Here is an 18,323-nt window from a genome sequence, read left to right on the forward strand (position 1 = left end):
TGGGAAGGAGGGGAAGCCTGATGCCTGGCTGCACAGCACATTACAGACTGGCTTTTGGCAGTTTGGAGCCTGTGATCACTCGGTGTGCTGTGAATCCTCTGTATAAGTACCTAGGAGAGAAGTGGAGGGAGTGGTTCAGCAAGCCAAGCTGGCTCAGTGCTTCATCAGGGGCAAGTGAATGAGTTTATTTTGCCCTGTGAGGGTCTCTGAGTGAAGTGACCCCTTGCTGCATCTAAGAGTGGGTCTCTGCATCGGGAGAGCATCGGGTAGGGTCTGCGTTGGCTGGCTTTGTGTTTTCAGAGGCCTCCAGCCATCAGCGATGGCAGAGGAGGAGGGGGTGCACAGCTGGGGCCTGTGTGCTGGTGTGTTTCCCCTCAGCTGCCCATTTTGCGTCAGGCACTGGGAGCTGAGTCTGGTCCACCAGCAGGATGTCCTCCTGTGCTGGTGATGGAGGGCTGCCCTGATGATAAGGGGCCCGTTGGTGTTTACTCCATGGCTGGGTCTGTGTGACCTGCCCGCTGCTGTGCTCCTCGGTGGTGGGGCAGGGGCAGGCAGCAGACCACAGGCACATGTACCCCAGCAGGACCCAGGCTGAGACCTTGCTGGCTGCAGGCAGGGGGTGATGCCAATGAACGATGCCCTGTGCTTCTCCTTTCCAAACATTCCCTGAGTTTTTGGAGCACCTAGCACCATAGTGAGTGTAGAGCATTGCATATTTGCTGTTTTGTGCAGCTCATGTCACTGGAAGAACCCATGGCCTGTGGGAGGCAGCAGAGAAGTCTTCCAAAGACATACCCATGAAGGATCTATACAGTCTTTCAGAAGACCTTCTTAGAAGTCATAGAATCTTAGGTTGGAAGAGACCCCTTAGATCAGAGTCCCATCAGCCTAATCCTGCCTAGTCCACCTCTAGACCATGTCCTCAAACACTATATCTACATGCCTTTTAAATACCTCCAGGGTTGGTGACTCTACCACCTCCCTGGGCAGCCTGTTCAAATGCCTGACAAGCCTTTCAGTAAAGAAATTCTTCCTGATATCTAACCTAAATCTCCCCTGATGCAATTTGAAGCCATTTCCTCTGCATTATCTTTCTACTGCATCAAATCATCTCTTATTCACCCTCCTTTTTCTCTAAACATCTAATCTAAGGTGCTGAAAGTTACTTTTTCTGATCTGAGGGGTTTGCAAATCAGAGGTCTTCTTGCCTCTCCTTACCCTGCTGCCAGCCTCCCCTCACCCCCAGACAAAGGGGTTTTGCGGCTGTTCTCTCCGCAGAGCCACTGCTGGCTGTGGGACCTGTGCTCCTGAGATCTCGGACTTTCACTCTCTTTGGCTGAGCTGCTGTGTCAGGGCACAGGCTCACACCTGTGCTTTGAGGTAACAGCTTGAAAAAGTGTCTGTGTGTGGGGTTCTGGTTTTGGTTTTTTGACAATTATTATTTCTAGGATGCTTGTTCATACGCTTAGTCACAGAAGTGTATACACAGGGTTAGTGGACCTCATGTTGAAAATTTCTGGTGGCACTGGAAAAATGACTGCTTGTTGGATTTACCACTCATAAATAAACTTTAAGCCGAGGGAGATGGGGAGAGAATGAGGCCTCCCTCCAAAACCCAGAACCACAAACCAAGTAATTAGACACTGCAGGTGGTTTGACTATCCTTTGCTTCCTGCTCTGTGGCGGATTTGTCAGGAAGAGGAGCAGGAGCAGTTACCTGACCTGGTCTTAATCCTGTATATACCTTAAGAACTACTGAAGCTGTGAGATGAGTGAATTAAGTCTGGAGTAGATAATCTCATCCCAACTAATTATCCGATTGTTTTGCTTGAACGTCTGTTGTTATCTGCGTGGGCAGGGAAATTCAGCTCTGAAAGGAGCCACAGAGTGTGTTTTTGAATGCAAGTAGTATTTTCAGTGGTGTGACTCTGCTACTACATATGGATGTTGTACAATCTTGTACAACTGTGCTTCACATGAGAGGGACATTGGCTAACAGCACAGTTCTTGTAAGCTAAGGATTATTTAAGACTATTTACTGTAGGACTACAGAGCTGCTCTGATAGGGAAGAGGCCTGTTTCTGCACAGACCACCTCAAGGTTTGCATGTGTTCTTCTGATATTTGAGTAGGTCCATAGTAAGTGAGAACTAACATGCATTTTGGTTGATGAATGCCATTTTGTAGGTTCACTGAGACTTTCACATCAGGGTGCGCTAACTCAGGAACCCCCTGCTTGACTTAGCAGGGGAGTCAGAGAAGCCTGAATGCGCTGCTTTCTCCAAGTACGCAGTGTAAGCTGGGAAGTAGTTGGGAATGTTGAATTGTGGGTGTTCATTTTACACAGTTTTATTTTCTGAGAACTTTTTTGAAGTTGGGTTATGGCATATTTAGTGAAAGAGAAGTTAAGAGGTAATTTAGAGCAGCTTTGGTGACCACGAGATTGGTTCCTCAGGAAAAATAATTTAGTAACATTGGGATGGAAGCTTGAATGATATTTTGCATGAAATTTTTTCAGAGGTTAGAAATGACAAATTAATACTTCAACGAACGAAGTAAGCATGTATGGAAAGCATGTACCAAAGCCTTCATTAAACTGGACCTGGCTCGTCTTAAGAGTGCGAGTGGAGCTTCTGAATACGTGAGAGAGCAGTTTAAAAAAGATAACTGTTGAGCAAGGAAACTTTAGTTCTTGGCAACACACTGAGTAAATGACAAAGAATGATTAAAAGTGCTGCCATGTAGAATCAGGCTCATATGTTCTTGCATTTAATTTTTAAATAGCTTGGGTCTGTTCCCATTCAAAAGCCAACCCATTGCAGAAACTGGTGCATCTGAAACAGTTTCAAATGTTGTTTTAAAGGCCAGTTTCCATCTGCAGTGGTTATTTGCTCTGTGTTCCAAAGGTTTTACACATCAAAAGGTGTCTGTAGAGTAGCACGATGCCATTGCAGCTTAGTATTTTTAAGGAATAACTCCCAAAATATTAACTACACATATAGAACTATAAATAACAATTTTGCTGCTGAAAAAGAGTGTTATATTGACAGGCATTCTATTTTGTACTTTCTGTTTGTTTGTTCCAGGTGGTTCACTGCCCCATGAGGAATCTTCACTGGTTGTGAATAAAGGGGAGGAATTAAGGCTGCGGTGCAATGAGGATGGACCCGTGACTTGGAATTTCCAGAACTCAAACCCATCGGCAAAAGCGAGGAGCTCCAGTGGGAAGGAGTGGTACACCAAAAACGCAACAGTCAGAGACATAGGCAGATACATTTGCAAAAGCAAAGGGATTACTGTCACCTCTTTTTATGTTTTTGTTAAAGGTGAGTATCAATGAAGGTGTTTTGTTTGCTTCCCTCACACACCTTCCTGCTCCCAAAATAATAGGGCTGTAAATGCTGGAGGAGGGAATGAATTTGAGGTACAGAGGGAGAATGCAGTCTGATAGATGAATTTTTCCCCTGTCCAGTAGAAAGAAAACTCGCTGCCTACTTTGCTTGCAATGGCCTTTGTCACCAGAGCAAAACTCCCTGTTGTTTTGTGGTGAAACATACTTGAGCTGTCTTTCTATAAACTAGTCAAATGACCCAAGTCGCTTGTGTGAGTCAGTTGTGCTTTGAGGGAAGAGGCAATATGTAGAAATGTCTTTTTAATTCCATGCCATCCATCAGTATGGAATCATGTAAGGTTTGGCCCCAAGCTCTTGATTTATTGAGGCAGTTAGCTAAAGGATTTGGCTTTTCGAGGCCGCGCTCTTAGGCTTAAAGCCAGCAGGCAGCAATGATTCCTCTGTCTCCAGCTCCTCATCTACCTTGTGACTGATCAGGAAAAAAGTTCCTGTGTTCCCACTCCTTTATTAGCCTTCCACTTTGTCCAGTGATTTCTTCAGATTTCTCCTCTTCTTTTGTTGGGTACTTATCTGTGGCTTCAGTAGCTGTCCTCAAGCCATCAGTTTGCCATGCCTGGCATTCTCCTTTCCTTTTCAAGGAAGACAGTTGTTTTGCTTCTCCTTCACACATAGCTCTGGTGGTCTTTTTTTTTCCCCTGTTGATGGAAAAAAGTCCTACAGCATCCACTTTCTTGGAAATAGCATTCCTTGTTCAACAGTGATGAACTCAAAGAGCCTCCTCTGAACCCTACCAATCCTTTGAGAACTGCAAGGTTGTTTTCCAAGATGGGGAGGTACCAGCACAGCACAGTAAAGAGTATTTTCTCAAGGGAAGATACCTAACATAGTGGCCACATGATTAAAAGGGTGCTCTTTTAATTGCCCCTGAATTGTCCAGATAGACATGCAGCTACCATGGATGAGTTTTCTTGACCTTCTGTGTTTACTTTGAGATGATGACTAAAAGAAACCTGTCGTGTATTTTACCTGTATGTGACAAACATTATTGACTTTATCTACCATAACCGTTTAGCTGAAGGTCATGGTAGTTATTGCAGACAGCTATGACCACAGAGACGTTTGTGCCTTCCGTTATGTGAATCACTCCTTCACCTCAGGATATCAGGCAACTCTCCCACTGAGCATGATCATCAGAGAAGTTTTGTGGCCCTCATGCAACGTGTTAATTTATTTGCCTTAATTGTGTGAAAAGTGTGCAAGCTTCACTTTGACAAACTCCTGGCAGTAAAATAGGTATGTTTCTGTAGCTGGCCATCATTTTGCAATAGGGCAACCTTTACAGCTGTGACATCTTACAACACCTTGAAAATGCTACGATGAGCTCAGCTGCTTGTGGAATTGCCACAAGCACCCTATCTGCTTTCGATTTCTAAGGCTTCAATGAAGAGAGATCAGGGCCAAGAGTACCTCACTGAAAGGAGAACCTTGATCCTGCCCAGTCCCAAGTGGCACGTGCAATGGTGGCAGCTGTTTCTCTCTCATGTCCATCTGGGTCTGCTAATGATTAATTTTCTAGGCTTGTGTGACCAAGGATGACACAGTGTTGACAGACTGTAGCCGCTTACCCTTTTCACCTTGCTGCTTTGGTAGCAAATACCTGTGTTTTGTCTATGGAAGCCATTTGTGTCCCTATACAAGTAAGGTTAGTGAAGATCAAACTAGTTCAGACACTTCCATAGGAAAGAAAAACCTCTTGATTTTGATCTCAGGTATTTTCAGAAACAAGCAATAATAAACATCACCATGTCCTGTGTTGGAAACCTGAGGTGTGCCCAGAAAGCAAGTGCTACTCAAGCTGTACCTGGAAAGCCATGAAGAGAACAACATGGCCATGAGCAGCCTTGTTTGTGCCTCCCTATACAAATCCTTTCATGTCTTCTCACTGTGACATCTCCTTTCCAGAGGGGAAGGAAAATGGGAAGGAGACCATCTTTGCAGTTCTGCTTACCCCAACAAGCCCTTCCTTGCAATTTTAGCAGTTGGTGAAACAGGTCTTATTCCTTTCTTCTATTTTCAAGAGTGGTTTTTTTTGTTTGTTTCTTTTTTGAGTTTTTTTTTAATGCGGGGAGCCATAATTTCTATATAGTGAAGAGATCTCGTCTCTGTCTATACTAGAGAAAAAGTAGAGTGAGAGGGAAACAGTTAGGTCTGTGATGGCAGGGACATTGAGATGAGCTCTTTCAGTCCACGCTCTTCCAGTCCAGGAGTGACAGCTATTCATAGCATTTCTCTTAAGTAACTCTGTGTAGAAACATCACACCTTGGTTCTGATCAGAAATGCTTTGCTCTTTCATTTGTTAGCAGTCTCCAACCTGTAGTTCTAGACCTGTGCTTCAAGGCTTTTAGTTTGGGGTGGCTTTTTGTGTGGCAGTACCAAACGATGCTAAAACTCTACCCTTATTCTAAGCTAGAAACCAGCCCATAACTTCTCCATTCGGTGATGAATAGCCTTTGACTTTGCATTTCCTAATTGCTTACCTAAATGTCCCATGCTTCATTCCCAGCTTGGTACTTCTTGTCTTAAACCGAATACATTTTAACCAAATTCTCCCAGTCTTCCTTGTTCAGTCATGGTTTGTTGATCTCTAATCACTCAAGTTGTATGAGGCCAGTTTGCCAAAAGCAAAGTAAGCTTTTCCTTCTGTTTCTGCATTTCTAATTCATGCTACCCTCTAGGGAGGGCAGATGGGAACTGAAGCAAGCTTTTGGAGAATGTTGGTCACCACACCATCCTTTAATTTTGTGTTCACTATTAATGGCCAGGTTCTTAGCATTTCAAGGTCATCACCTATCACAGGCTTCGTCTTTGGTCGTAAAAGTGTTTTAGGTACCGTATGTTTGTGTGCTGTGCTTGGCTGAGATGTAATCCCTTAGAAAAGTTACCTGGTGAAAGATTCCATGACAGTTTTTCAATCAGATGCACCGTTTGTATGCCCAGGTGTTTTTTTTCTAAAGAGGCTAAAAATAACCCCTGCTTTCAGGGAGGGGAGAGAGAGAGAGAGAAGTTGTTTGGTGCTTCCTCTGGTAGCAATGTGTGTTCATTTAGATTACATATTTTACAGAAGTGAAAACCATAATTTAGGTGCTTTTCAACTTCCATTTGCTCATAAATTTCTTCAAAATCCTCCTGTGGGCATGAAACCTTACAGCCCTGCCACTAGCTAAAAGAAAATTACTTTTAATGGTCTGTGAAAATCTGTTTACTGTTGTTGGGGGTGGAGGATGGAGGTTTTGGAGCTAAACAAGGCAAGAAAAATATAATCTCCATCTCCAAATAAAAGAGCAGTACAATTATTTTTAGTGCACATGATTCTCCAGCGTGTCTGATAGCGAATGCTTCTGCACAGCTCCTGTTGTGCTGCTCTTTTATGACAAAATTTAATGTCTCTCAGTAAACATGAGTTGGGTAATACTCAGTTTTACTAGCTGAATGTAAAACTTCTTTGCTGTAAGTACCCTGTTGCAGAATTAGGGTCATCAGAAGTTTCCTGTGCAATGTCAGCTTCTCTGACAGGACTTTGTGTTTCTTCACAGATCCAAACGTGCTCTTCCTTGTTGATTCTCTGATCTACGGAAAAGAAGACAGTGACATCCTGCTAGTGTGCCCGCTGACAGATCCAGATGTTTCAAATTTCACGCTGCGAAAATGCGATGGCAAACCTCTCCCCAAAAACATGACGTTCATTCCCAATCCCCAGAAAGGCATTGTTATCAAGAATGTACAGAGGTCATTTAAGGGCTGCTACCAGTGCTTGGCCAAGCACAATGGAGTTGAGAAAATATCGGAGCACATCTACCTGAACGTGAGGCCAGGTAACACGGGATTTTCACCTTCTTGTAGAGCACCTGATTTTCCCCTCATCATAAGATGAAACCTCACCTTATGTCTTGATCTTGTAATGCAAAGCCTGGAGGTTGTGATGTCCTCTGGAAGCTTTTAGAGTCTTCTCCTACAGATGTGCTTCTGCTCCAGGGGATTGCTCTGTGGCACCTGTGGTCCAGATGAAGGTGGTGGACTTAGGAAGCTTGTTCTGGGCAGGTTGTGTGGGGGGCACAGGTTCATCTTGTGGCATATACCTTGTGTCTAGGCCAAGCAAGTTTGGTCATGACCACTTTTATTTTCTGTTCCGGGTGATTTCCAGGTGTTTTTTTCACCATTTTAAGACATGTGGGTTGTGCTGTTAAATTTTGAGGACAAGCCGGTTAGCTGAGGTTTGAACAGGTTCATGCAGGCAAGGTTGAGGTTTGGGTGCCTGACTCACATGTTTGTTACCCGCAAGTGACAGCAGGAGGAACTGAATTATGGCATTGAAGAAGAGGGATTCAGTGGAGAGGCAGAACTTGGGGCAGCAGAGGGCCCTTGTTTGTCTCTATCTTCATGAGTGAGGATGGCCACAACAGCAACCACATGCCCAGATCATGATGAGGAGTAAGTTGTGGCAGAGCTGCCAGATGCATCACTTAGATCTGCAAACCTGTCCTACCATTGACCTTCAGGCACCCTTGTGTCCTGGGGTTGGGTGGTTAAGTGGGGTTGGGAAGGAGGGGAAGCCCGGTGCCTGGCTGCACAGCACATTACAGCCTGGATTTGTCTGGGCAGTTCAGAGACTGCGGTCACCCCATGTGCCATGAATCCTCTGTATAAATACCCAGGAGAGAAGTGGAGGGAGTGGTTCAGCAAGCCAAGCTGGCTCGGTGCTTCGTCAGGGGCAAGTGAATGAGTTTATTTTGCCCTGTGAGGGTCTCTGAGTGAAGTGACCCCTTGCTGCATCTGAGAGTGGGTCTCTGCATCGGGAGAGCATCGGGCAGGATCTGTGTTGTCTGGCTTTGTGCTTTCAGAGGCCTCCAGCCAGCAGTGATGTCAGAGGAGGGGGTGCACAGCTGGGGCCTGCATGCTGATGTGCTTCCCCCCAGCTGCCCATTTTGCATCAGGCACTGGGAGCTGAGTCTGGTCCACCAGCAGCATGTCCTCCTGTGCTGGTGATGGAGGGCTGCCCTGATGATAAGGGGCCCGTTGGTGTTTACTCCATGGCTGGGTCTGTGTGACCTGCCCGCTGCTGTGCTCCTCAGTGGTGGGGCAGGGGCCATCTCAAGTCTGGAGGTTGCTGTGGCAAATTGAAAAAGTCTTTTTCCTAGTGATTGGGAAACTCTGAATGAATGAATTTTAATGAATACTAAATTTTAATTAACGAGAAAAGAACAAAACTTTAATCAGTACAGGCATCTCTGGCATTCTCCTTTGACGACAAAAATCAAGTCCATTCCTCCTGTGTCTGGCATTTATTCTGTAATAAGGTTTTTTTCAACTGTTTTTTCAGTGATGGCCAAAGACAGAAAGCAGTTGATTGACATAACTGACATTTCTCTGGCAGAGGAGAATGCAGGTTCTAGTATTGGACTATTTCATTTTTTTTATGGGATAAAAGTGTGTTCTTCCCCAGTACAGAAATGACTTCAGATGGGGGGGTGCTGACCTGGCATCCCTTGTCAGTGGCCCACTGATGGTGGGCAGCCGTAGGTGGCCTACGGGACCTGGGCACTCTGCCTACATCTCTGCCCATGTGGAAGCGTGCAGTAAGTGGAAACATCTGCTGGGGGCCATCAGCAGCAAATCAGCCTTGTCCTCATCAGTGTTGTAATTACTGTGCTGTAGTGTTCAGTCCTTGTTGAGTTCACCAGGTAAAACTCCTGCCTTCTTCTTGGCTGAAGACGTAGGTGTGTTGGGAGATCCTTTGGTGGTTTGTTTGTGGCACTCAAACTCCTGGGCTTGACCTTCTGGTGGAGAAAGGCTGAAGAGATGTCCGTGAAAGGGAGCTGTGCAGGTGTGCTCAGACATACACCAGCTCTGCTGCGATAGTGCAGAGAGTGTTTGTGGTGCAGCCCTTCTCAAACAATGAGGGGCTCTATGGCCTTATGGCTTTTTCTTCCTTTTTTTTTCCCTGTTGTAAATAGATGCTGCTGGCGGGTGAGAACACAGCACGCCTTCTGCATCAGCTTCCTCCTGTCTCTTGGGTAGTGCTGTATGCCGGGGGGGGGGAATTTTTATGTCAGCCTTTATATCAGAAGAGAGCTAACATGTTTCTTTGTTCTCTTCCTTAGACATTTACAGCAGTGTGAGGAAAATACTATTGTTAAAGTATGAATGGCTGAAAAGTGTGGTGTTTTCCTAAGTTTCGTGTAATTTACCCGAGACAACTTCAAAGGCTGTGTCAGAGGCAGGAAGAGAAGTCTGGAAAGCTTTATCTGATGTATGTTGTATTTGTGGCTTGAAAGTGAGTCTTCCTGTGTAAAATCCCTAGCTGGAAGTTCACTGGAGTCTCATAAATGAGGAAAATTTTAAGAAAGAATGAGGAAAACAGAAAAACAAATTGTGGAGGGAACAGAGGAAGAGCTAAAGAGCTTTGCTAGAGACAAGAGATACATAATCCCCATACACACTCGACTATTGACAAAAGACACCCTGAAGCAGAACAGGGGTGCATCTAGCCCACAACTACTTGTTACCACCTACCTTTTGGGTGACCATGTAATCCATGGTCTTTCCTCTGGCCACCTCTGTGAACCTCACAGTGAGCTGAGGTTGTGATGCTTTCCACGTGCTGAAGTCCTTGAGCTGTACCTGTCCTTCCCAGGCTGTCCATTGGGGGCTTTTCAGGGACCTGTTGGACACTACTTCACGTCAGCTGTAGCAATTTGTAATTAGCAGTTTCAGTTAGTGCTAGGCTGTGGTTTTTCAGTGGCTGATCCTCACTGGGTATTCAGTTCCAGAGTGCAACTTCTTAATCGCTGTCATGAAATGAATTGTCTCATCGACGGTTCAACATCGTTCAAGTTTCTTCACGGAGGTTACTACACTCTAGCAAGTATTATCCAACTTCAGGAGTAATTTGAAGGGGGATTGAAGCAGAAATGTGTTTGTTGTGAAGGAACAACCGTGTAATATGTTAAAGAAATTTCAATACCTCTCAGAGGCCTAGAATTTTATTGGAAAGTTAATGACTGTTGATTTTTATCCCCCCTTGGAAGCTCTGAAGCTAATGAAAAGTAATGCACTTTTAAATTGTTTTCCAGTTCACAAAACTCTTCCCATCATCACCTTATCCAAAAGCTATGAGCTTCTCAAAGAAGGGGAAGAATTTGAAGTTACATGCACAATCATGGATGTGGATAGCAGCGTACAAGCTAGTTGGATTTCTCACAAAAGCGGGGTGAGTTCCTTTAATCATATCATGTATGCACAGTACACAAACTCTGTAGAAGTTCATGTGCTTGTCTTAGATACCTGACACTGGATTGGTTTGGGTTTGCTGCCTTTCCAGAGGTCCTGCATCCCACAGACTGGTGAGGTGCCAGCAACTGCCGTCCCATGCCCATGCGGACAGCGGGGAGGAAAAGCATCTGCACAAGCTTCTCTTCCCAAACAGAAATTAAAGTTGGGCTCTTCAATGTGAAGTTCAGGTGACCTCTGTTGGGCTGCCTAAATACGGAAGCACGGAGTGCCTACACATCACATTGCAATCAATGGGAGCTGCAAATATCAACACATGGACTGCAAATTACATATTCTAGTCGTTATCATTAACAGTAAAATACCTGCTAATTAGCATGGGATTGTATGTGACAGGAATAGTAGTAAGCATTTGCAGGAATGATTAATTCATTTAAATTACACGGTGTGCCTCACTAACTGGGGAAACTCTGAAAAATGAACCGGTAAACTGGCTTCTATCTGTTGTGGCAGATGAAGTTGTTTCCTGGCATCACCAAATTAAATGATTGCTAGGTTAAGTTCACCAGGAGGGTTTTTTACCATCAGCACAGCCATTCTGAGGATGAGGGGTGTAGAGATCCCCTCACCTGCTCAGCCAGCGTACTGCCAGCTCTGCCTTTGAAACGAGAGTCAGGCACTCAGTTGGTTTTAAGGACGTTTCTTGGTCTTCTGGGTATATCCTGAAATTTAAATGAATTCAAAGCCCTTGTAAAGATCTGTTAGTAACTCCTGCCATATATGCTCCCATGCTAATCGGCTGTTTTCTTACTGCTAACAGTAGTGACCAGAATATGTAATTGGCAGTCCACGTGTGCATGGAAAAAAAGGCTCCTGTGATGTTTGGATAAATCACATCTCCTCGGGCCGATAGTTGAGCAGGAGGCCTGTTCCCTTGGGCTGGGTATGCCATGCTAAGCTAATCCGCCGGCTCTGGCAGAGCTGCTCTCGCTAAGTGCTCGTTGCTCCAGAAATCCCAGCTCTCAGCTCCAGGGGTTGAGGAGGTCTAAATGACACGAAGGCGGCGTGGGACGTGCAGATGGGGCTTTTGGTCCTATGCCAAGGTCAACTGCAAGTCTTTCAGCTGAGAACTTAATTTCTTTCTCTCGTTCCCTCCCCTTTTCTTTGTTACAGTGTGATGAAATCAGGGTCTTCCCCGAAGTTCTTGCTTTATCACTTTTCATTTTGTGAGTGAAAGGCATAAGGACAATATTTTTAACCAAATAAATTTGACCTTTCTGGCTTTTCTGTTGTATACCAAGGGATGCTATCTTTTAAATATTGACTGTGAAATTGATTTTTGTACTGAAACAAAATTCATAAAATTAATGTTTAAATAGACGCAGAATTATATTTTATCCTGAACAGGTCAATGAAAAAAACCCCAACAAAACCTAAACAAATTTACTTATGGGACTGCAGTTATCACCACCTCTGAAAATTAGGAGGTTTGTTATTAGCACGCACAGCCACACAAACCAAACTGTTATTTGTGTTTATTACCAAAACTGTATTGAGATTAGAGTTATCTAGGACTTCTTGGCCCCTCCAATAATTGAAATCACTGCTAGAAAATCATGACAAGTCCAGGTCCATGTTTGGATTAGTCAGTGTAAATTTATCAGTCTTTCCAATTGCACCAAGTGTTCCCACAGGAACTAAAGTCAACACCTCAAAGCATTTCTTCTTTCTTCAGTTCCTGTAGGTTAGCACATGTACTTAGACACAGAGTCGTGATATACTCGGTGGTTTGGAAAGAGAATGAAGTTTACAGTTGCCTGTGAGATTACTAAGTCTGGATTGCAATGGACTGAGAAGCAGAATGGGATTCCAAAGCAAGGATGCTATATAATACGTGCCACCAGCAGATCCTCTGCAGCATGTGTTCTGCAATGAGGAGATGCCATGGACGTGGGACATAGAGTGACCCAGTTTAAAATGAAGATCCAGCACCTTCAGTTCCTTTGTCAGTCACAGGGAAGCATTGCATCCATTGAAGAGTTCAGTGATTTTTAGGCACCACTTGAATGGTGACCCACGCTTCAGAGCTGCAATGGCTGTTTACAGAAGCTGCAGCTTCTGGGCATTATGAAATGTAAGACGCAGCTGTCATTTTGCATCAAGCCCTACAGATAGAAGCACTGCTAGTGTAAATAAAACCTTCTGCGAGTTCCTCAACTTCATCAGCATTAAAGATTTATCCCAAGAGAGCTGGGTCTGACCTTGGGATTGACACCCTTTTCTCCATGTGATTGAAATATTAGAAGAAATTAGTGTTTCAGCATTGTGGTTTGCACTGGTATCTGCCATTTGGCTCTCTTGGGGCAGGTGAACACACACACAGACACACAGACACACACACACATGTTCTTGCCTGAGGAATGAAATGGTGCCTTACAGTGGAGTTTGAGGAAGGAAAAAAATAAAGAATAAGGAAAGGGGATAGGACTTTGGAGAGGACATTGTCTCCCAAAGACAGCTGATCACACACTTGTTTTGCATGGAGAGATCCTAGTGACAGGTTTGTCGTGCTGGCTTATTATTCCGGTTTAAAGTTATGAATATTAATATAGCAAAGTTATAATTACTTCTATTTTTAATTTATCTAGGAAAGACGCTTCATACACAGTGTTTTAGATGTTAATTGTTTTTTACCGACAGATTGTTACCAGCAAAAGCAGAAATTTGGGTGATTATGGATACGAAGGGAAATTAACATTGAACATCCGTTCAGTGGGAGTTAATGATTCTGGAGAATTCACATGCCAAGCAGAAAACCCTTTTGGAAAAACCAATGCCACAGTAACCTTGAAAGCACTAGGTAAATAGTTCTTGTAGAAATCTTAACGTTCCTAAGAGCGGGAGGTGGATAATGAGAACACTGCGGATCCTTCCCTTCCATCGCTCACCTGTCCCCCAAACCTCCGTGTGTACTTGCTTTATTAAAAGATTATTGCTGACTGGTACCATATGGGATGGCTGAGGAAGTCTTGTGGTGTGTACGACTACTTTAATTTCTGTAACCCTTTTTGCATGTTATTGGAATGTGGTGTTAGAACAACCATCCAGCAGTGTTTCCATCTCTCTGGTTTGTCTCATCCTTCCTGGTTTAATTTTAAATTTAATCTAGTCTTAATGAAGCAAGTAATTTGCCTTTGCATGGTACTATCCCTATGCTTAAATAATTTGGCAACACAAGCACAAAACGTATCTTTAATGCCTCCCTTCCAAAAGGGAATTTTGCAGACATCGGGGTGCCAATCTTTTTTTGGTAGAAGCTATATATGTAGCTCTATTTAAAATAATGCCACAAGGAACATTGCAGTGGGCATAGACATCAAGAAATTGTTCAGAGCTCACCCCCATGGTAAGCCCACTATCCATCACTTCCACGGGTTTTGGATCGTGTCCCTTAACAGTGAGCAAACTCCCTCCCTCCTCTTGCTTCATAACATACCCGTTTAGAATCTGCTATATATTAACTCGGGTGATGTGCGGTGCCTTTTGAATTCCAAAGCTTCTGAAACCTGCTAATTTGACAAATCAGTTAAGGACATGTTGGTATACTTAGTAAGATCGTTCTGAAGGAGTCTGCATACTTGGCTAAAATTGTTTCAGTTCCTCACCATTCAAGGGTGCAGTAACTGAGGGGAGTGCAGCCTTGGATCGTTTTTCCTTTCTGAATCTGTTTTTCTGCTGTACAGATACTCAAGTAACATTTCTTTTTTTGCTTTCCCTGGTAACTTAAAAGAAAACAGAAATATTTGACCTATGTGGGTCAGATCTTCAGCAGAGCAGCAGAGGTTTGAGCACCCAGCCATATGAGGGGGTAGGGCTCAGAGCAATGGTGATGTTTTCCTCATGTTTTTTACAGGAGGGGCTAAATTCATATGTAAAAACAAGATTAAAACAGTATGAAGTAGGAAAGAAAATCTTTTACCCAAGGGGAACAATAGGAAAGCTTTTATTATAACAGGAGGGAAGTTCTTAACGACAGAAATTCTTAGGACTAGTACGTATGCAAATGTGGCTTTAAAAAGGATTGACTTCGGAAAGTCCGGGGACTAAAGAACAGCACAGCATTATAAAAGATAGAAAATAAAGTAACAAGTTTGTATTTAGTAAAATGCAAAGTTTGCATTGAATAAAACATACCGGAGAAAAGCCGGAATCTTTCCTTTTCAAGACACTTTTCTCTCCTCACCACCTTTAATTTGACTTAAAATATACCATGTTTCCTGGATGCTGTTCACTATTCATTGTCAAGCTGATTATATTTATCTGAACTGTACCTGCTCTCAGGGTCCTGGGAAGTGGTGTATGGCATGTACTGGGGAGATCCTGGGATGGTATCAGTTGCTAAATTGTTGTGGCTTTAACGTTAGCCAAAAGGTTTCCAAGAAATCTGTATTTTTGGTAAAGTTCCCAATTACTTTTTTTTTTCTTTTACAGCTGATTTATCTAATCAGAAACCGTTCCTAGAACTGTTTCAGGGGCTGATGCACAATCATAAAATTTTACTTGCAGGCTCTTGGGTCCAATTTTGAATCTAGGCTGCACAGGGGATCCTGTGTTTATACAAAAAAAATAGAATAAAAGCTCTGTGAAGGAACTAAAAATTCTTCATTTCCCAGATTTAAAGCCTTCCTCTCTTCCCTAATGACAGAGAGCATTTTAGAGCACACCTGCCTGCTGTGAGTTTACTTCATCCTTTCTTCTCTGAAGCATCTTGTCAAGTGCTCTGGCAGCTCCATATGCTTTCACCAAGCCCCGCTGGCTCCGTTTTTCCCCAGCTCAGGTGCCCAGCTGGCCACAGCAGTTTGATTACTAGAAAGTGGGAAGAAGCAGGGATGCGAGATTGACTTTCAGTCTAAATTCAAGCTCTCTCAGTAAATGTGTTTCCCTGTAATTGCAATCTGCCTGTCAAATGATAATTCCCGTATGAATTTGTGTAATAGGACTGAAAAAATTTTGCCTTTTCAAAGTGAATAATCCTGAAGCTGATGAGTTTATTAATGAAATTAAAACCATTGCAGTAAGGATGCTGCTCTGCATGATATTTTGGAACAGAACTGCACAGTGATAAATGGGATCTGCCAAATAGAAGATTAAGACCCAGCAGTAGATGAACAGAAATGCCTTGGTTTAAGACAATTGGTATCCAGGCCTGTGGACTTAGCACATTTTTCTCTAATTACAGTTTTTAATAGCTTTGTTTGTAATGTCGTTCTTAATTACACTTGACAAAGAAACCTTACATACGCTAGCATATTGTCATATAATGTCAATTTATCTAGCTTTTTTCTTAGTTTCTCTTTGTACCATACATTTAGCAACTCTGATTTTTGGAAATATATGAGAACTTGAGTAGAAGCGAGCACATACTTGGATTTTTTCCCAAAGGAAGTAGAGACTATTTATCATGAGAAGATGGTATTATTTCTGTTAAGGCCCTCAAGGCTGCTTTAACTCCTATGCCTCATTGCTATATATAGCTCGTGGCCTTGGTTTTGGCAGGTGAGGGTTCAAGTTCTGCTTTGTAGATAAGATTTTCTGTTTCACAGCTGATGTTTGATCACTAGGTCTTGAAGTAGCTTAAGTGTGGTTGGAGTGCTGTCAATCTTCTAAATAGCCCTGAAATTGTTTTTCTTCTCCTCTTACGGCCATCAGCTAAAGGATTTGTCCGTTTGTTTGCAACAATGAATACCACAATAGATATAAATGCAGGACAAAATGGAAATTTAACAGTGGAATATGAGGCATATCCAAAACCGAAGGAAGAAGTCTGGATGTACATGAATGAAAATTTACAGAATTCATCAGACCATTACGTCAAGTTCAAGACTGTGGGCAATAACAGGTAATGTGAAACAATTCCAAGTGATACCGATTTCACTTTGGAATAGCAAAATGCAGTCTGCTCTGGAAGGGCTAAAGTGGAGATGATGAGAAAACTGGGATTGTAAAAGGTGTCGTAGCCTGTGTGGCTTGCTGTAGTAACTGGTGCAAAGTCTGCTAACCTAGGTGTGGAAGAGCGTTGAGCTAGCCATACCTTCTGAGGACTAGTGGCCCACAAACTCAAGACTCATCTATAGGATGCCTCTGCTGCTCAATAGGCAAATATAAGATTGTAAAGCTGTTAGCAGCTTTGGACTCCCTCCACCACTACCACAGCAGAGCCCAGTGCTCCAGATGAAAGCTTATGCTTCTGTTTCTGCTGCACGCTGCTGTCACCTGAGTCCTGGTCCTCCAAACACCCAGTGCAGCACCTAGCACATGTAGCCTGGGATGTGGATCTGTGTTCTAGATTTGGGTTCCTCCCCCAGCGATAAAAGGAGCAGGCAGTGGTGCGTGCACAGGGTCTGAGCCTGGTGCTGAGCTCTCACATGGGCACACATCTGGGTGTTAGAAATGGAAAATTTTTTGGATGACATAGTGCAAAGGCAGTCACAAAGCAAGACAAGAGTGTCAGCATGGACAGTGTCTGCAGAAGGCAGCACACATTAACGATTTACTCCTCAGCTTCCGTGCAGGAATCGCCTGTTCACTGCAAGTTGTGAGCATCAGTAATGCTTTGGGTTTTTTTCTTTACAGTTACACAAGTGAACTTCACCTTACCCGATTAAAAGGAACAGAAGGAGGCATTTACACGTTTTTTGTGTCCAATTCTGATGCCAGCTCCTCTGTAACATTTAATGTCTATGTGAAAAGTAAGTAAAGTGAACAGTCTGAAATATTTCATTATCACAGTCATTGTATTTTATACAACATAATGTATGCACAAGATGTCACACTGTGGTTCAGCATATGAGAGGCTTTCTGAAGTGAAGCACATGCTGGAAAACTATTTAAATGTCAAGATATAAAAGTGCAGAGTACTTACACAAATCCACCTACTATCCAGCGGGATCTTCCATTCTAGTGAAAGAATTCCAGAGGTTACCAGAGAGCAGATAGATAGTTTATACAGGAAAAATACTGTAGCACCTCAAAATACAATCTCAAAAATAAGCATGTGCCATAAACATTTAAGGTAGAGCAGCATATACAGGGATTATAATTTGCATTTTTGGCAGCCAAGTTAAGCTATTAATTGTCTTTCTTTAATTTGTTTGAGTTGGATGCAGGGTGTGAAAGCTTGTCAGGAGAATTATTCACTTCTGCCTTTTTGCATCTAAATACTTCAGTATAATAATATAGATCACCATTGATTTAGAGGAATCTGTGTAGCTTTACAATCATGTGTGCTGTTGCCTCTGGTAAATGTCAGTGAAAAAAAGAACACTGGTGGTCTCAGTTCCACACAGCAAAAAGCTAAATTTCAAAATGACTTCAATGAAACTTTCCTTCAGGAAACCCCATCCTGCTTAGCAGAGCCACCCTGTCAGAGCTCTTGGCAGACAAATATTGGCAGATGCTAAAGGCTAAGCTGAAGGAAAATTTAAACTGGAGGAACAAAGGTGAGGTAGAGGATGATGTCTTCAAGCCCAGCAAGAGGAATGGTACAGAAAGTGAGTGCTGCTGCTATGCTTCAGCAGCAGTGTGTCAATCTTCAGGCACAGGCTAATGCAGAGGATGCTGAGACCTGCACAAATCCACAAAATCCTAGATATTAGTTTCTGAATTCTTCTCATTTGTCACTGAA

General features: G+C 43.3%; 1 protein-coding gene across 1 annotated transcript in view; it reads left to right on the forward strand.

Moving 5' to 3' along the window:
• KIT (KIT proto-oncogene, receptor tyrosine kinase) overlaps positions 1 to 18,323 on the forward strand; it is a gene marked incomplete at both ends in the record, with an annotated part of 56,074 nt that overhangs the window by 15,956 nt on the left and 21,795 nt on the right. The window contains 6 exons of the mRNA XM_084266705.1: positions 3,086 to 3,325; positions 6,946 to 7,224; positions 10,483 to 10,619; positions 13,340 to 13,499; positions 16,349 to 16,538; positions 17,273 to 17,388. Of these exons, the coding sequence (XP_084122831.1) occupies positions 3,086 to 3,325; positions 6,946 to 7,224; positions 10,483 to 10,619; positions 13,340 to 13,499; positions 16,349 to 16,538; positions 17,273 to 17,388 (1,122 nt within the window). The remainder of the gene's footprint in view (positions 1 to 3,085; positions 3,326 to 6,945; positions 7,225 to 10,482; positions 10,620 to 13,339; positions 13,500 to 16,348; positions 16,539 to 17,272; positions 17,389 to 18,323) is intronic.

This window comes from Gallinula chloropus (genome assembly GCF_964237585.1).
Source record: "Gallinula chloropus genome assembly, chromosome: 7".
In the NCBI taxonomy this organism is placed as follows: domain Eukaryota; kingdom Metazoa; phylum Chordata; class Aves; order Gruiformes; family Rallidae; genus Gallinula; species Gallinula chloropus.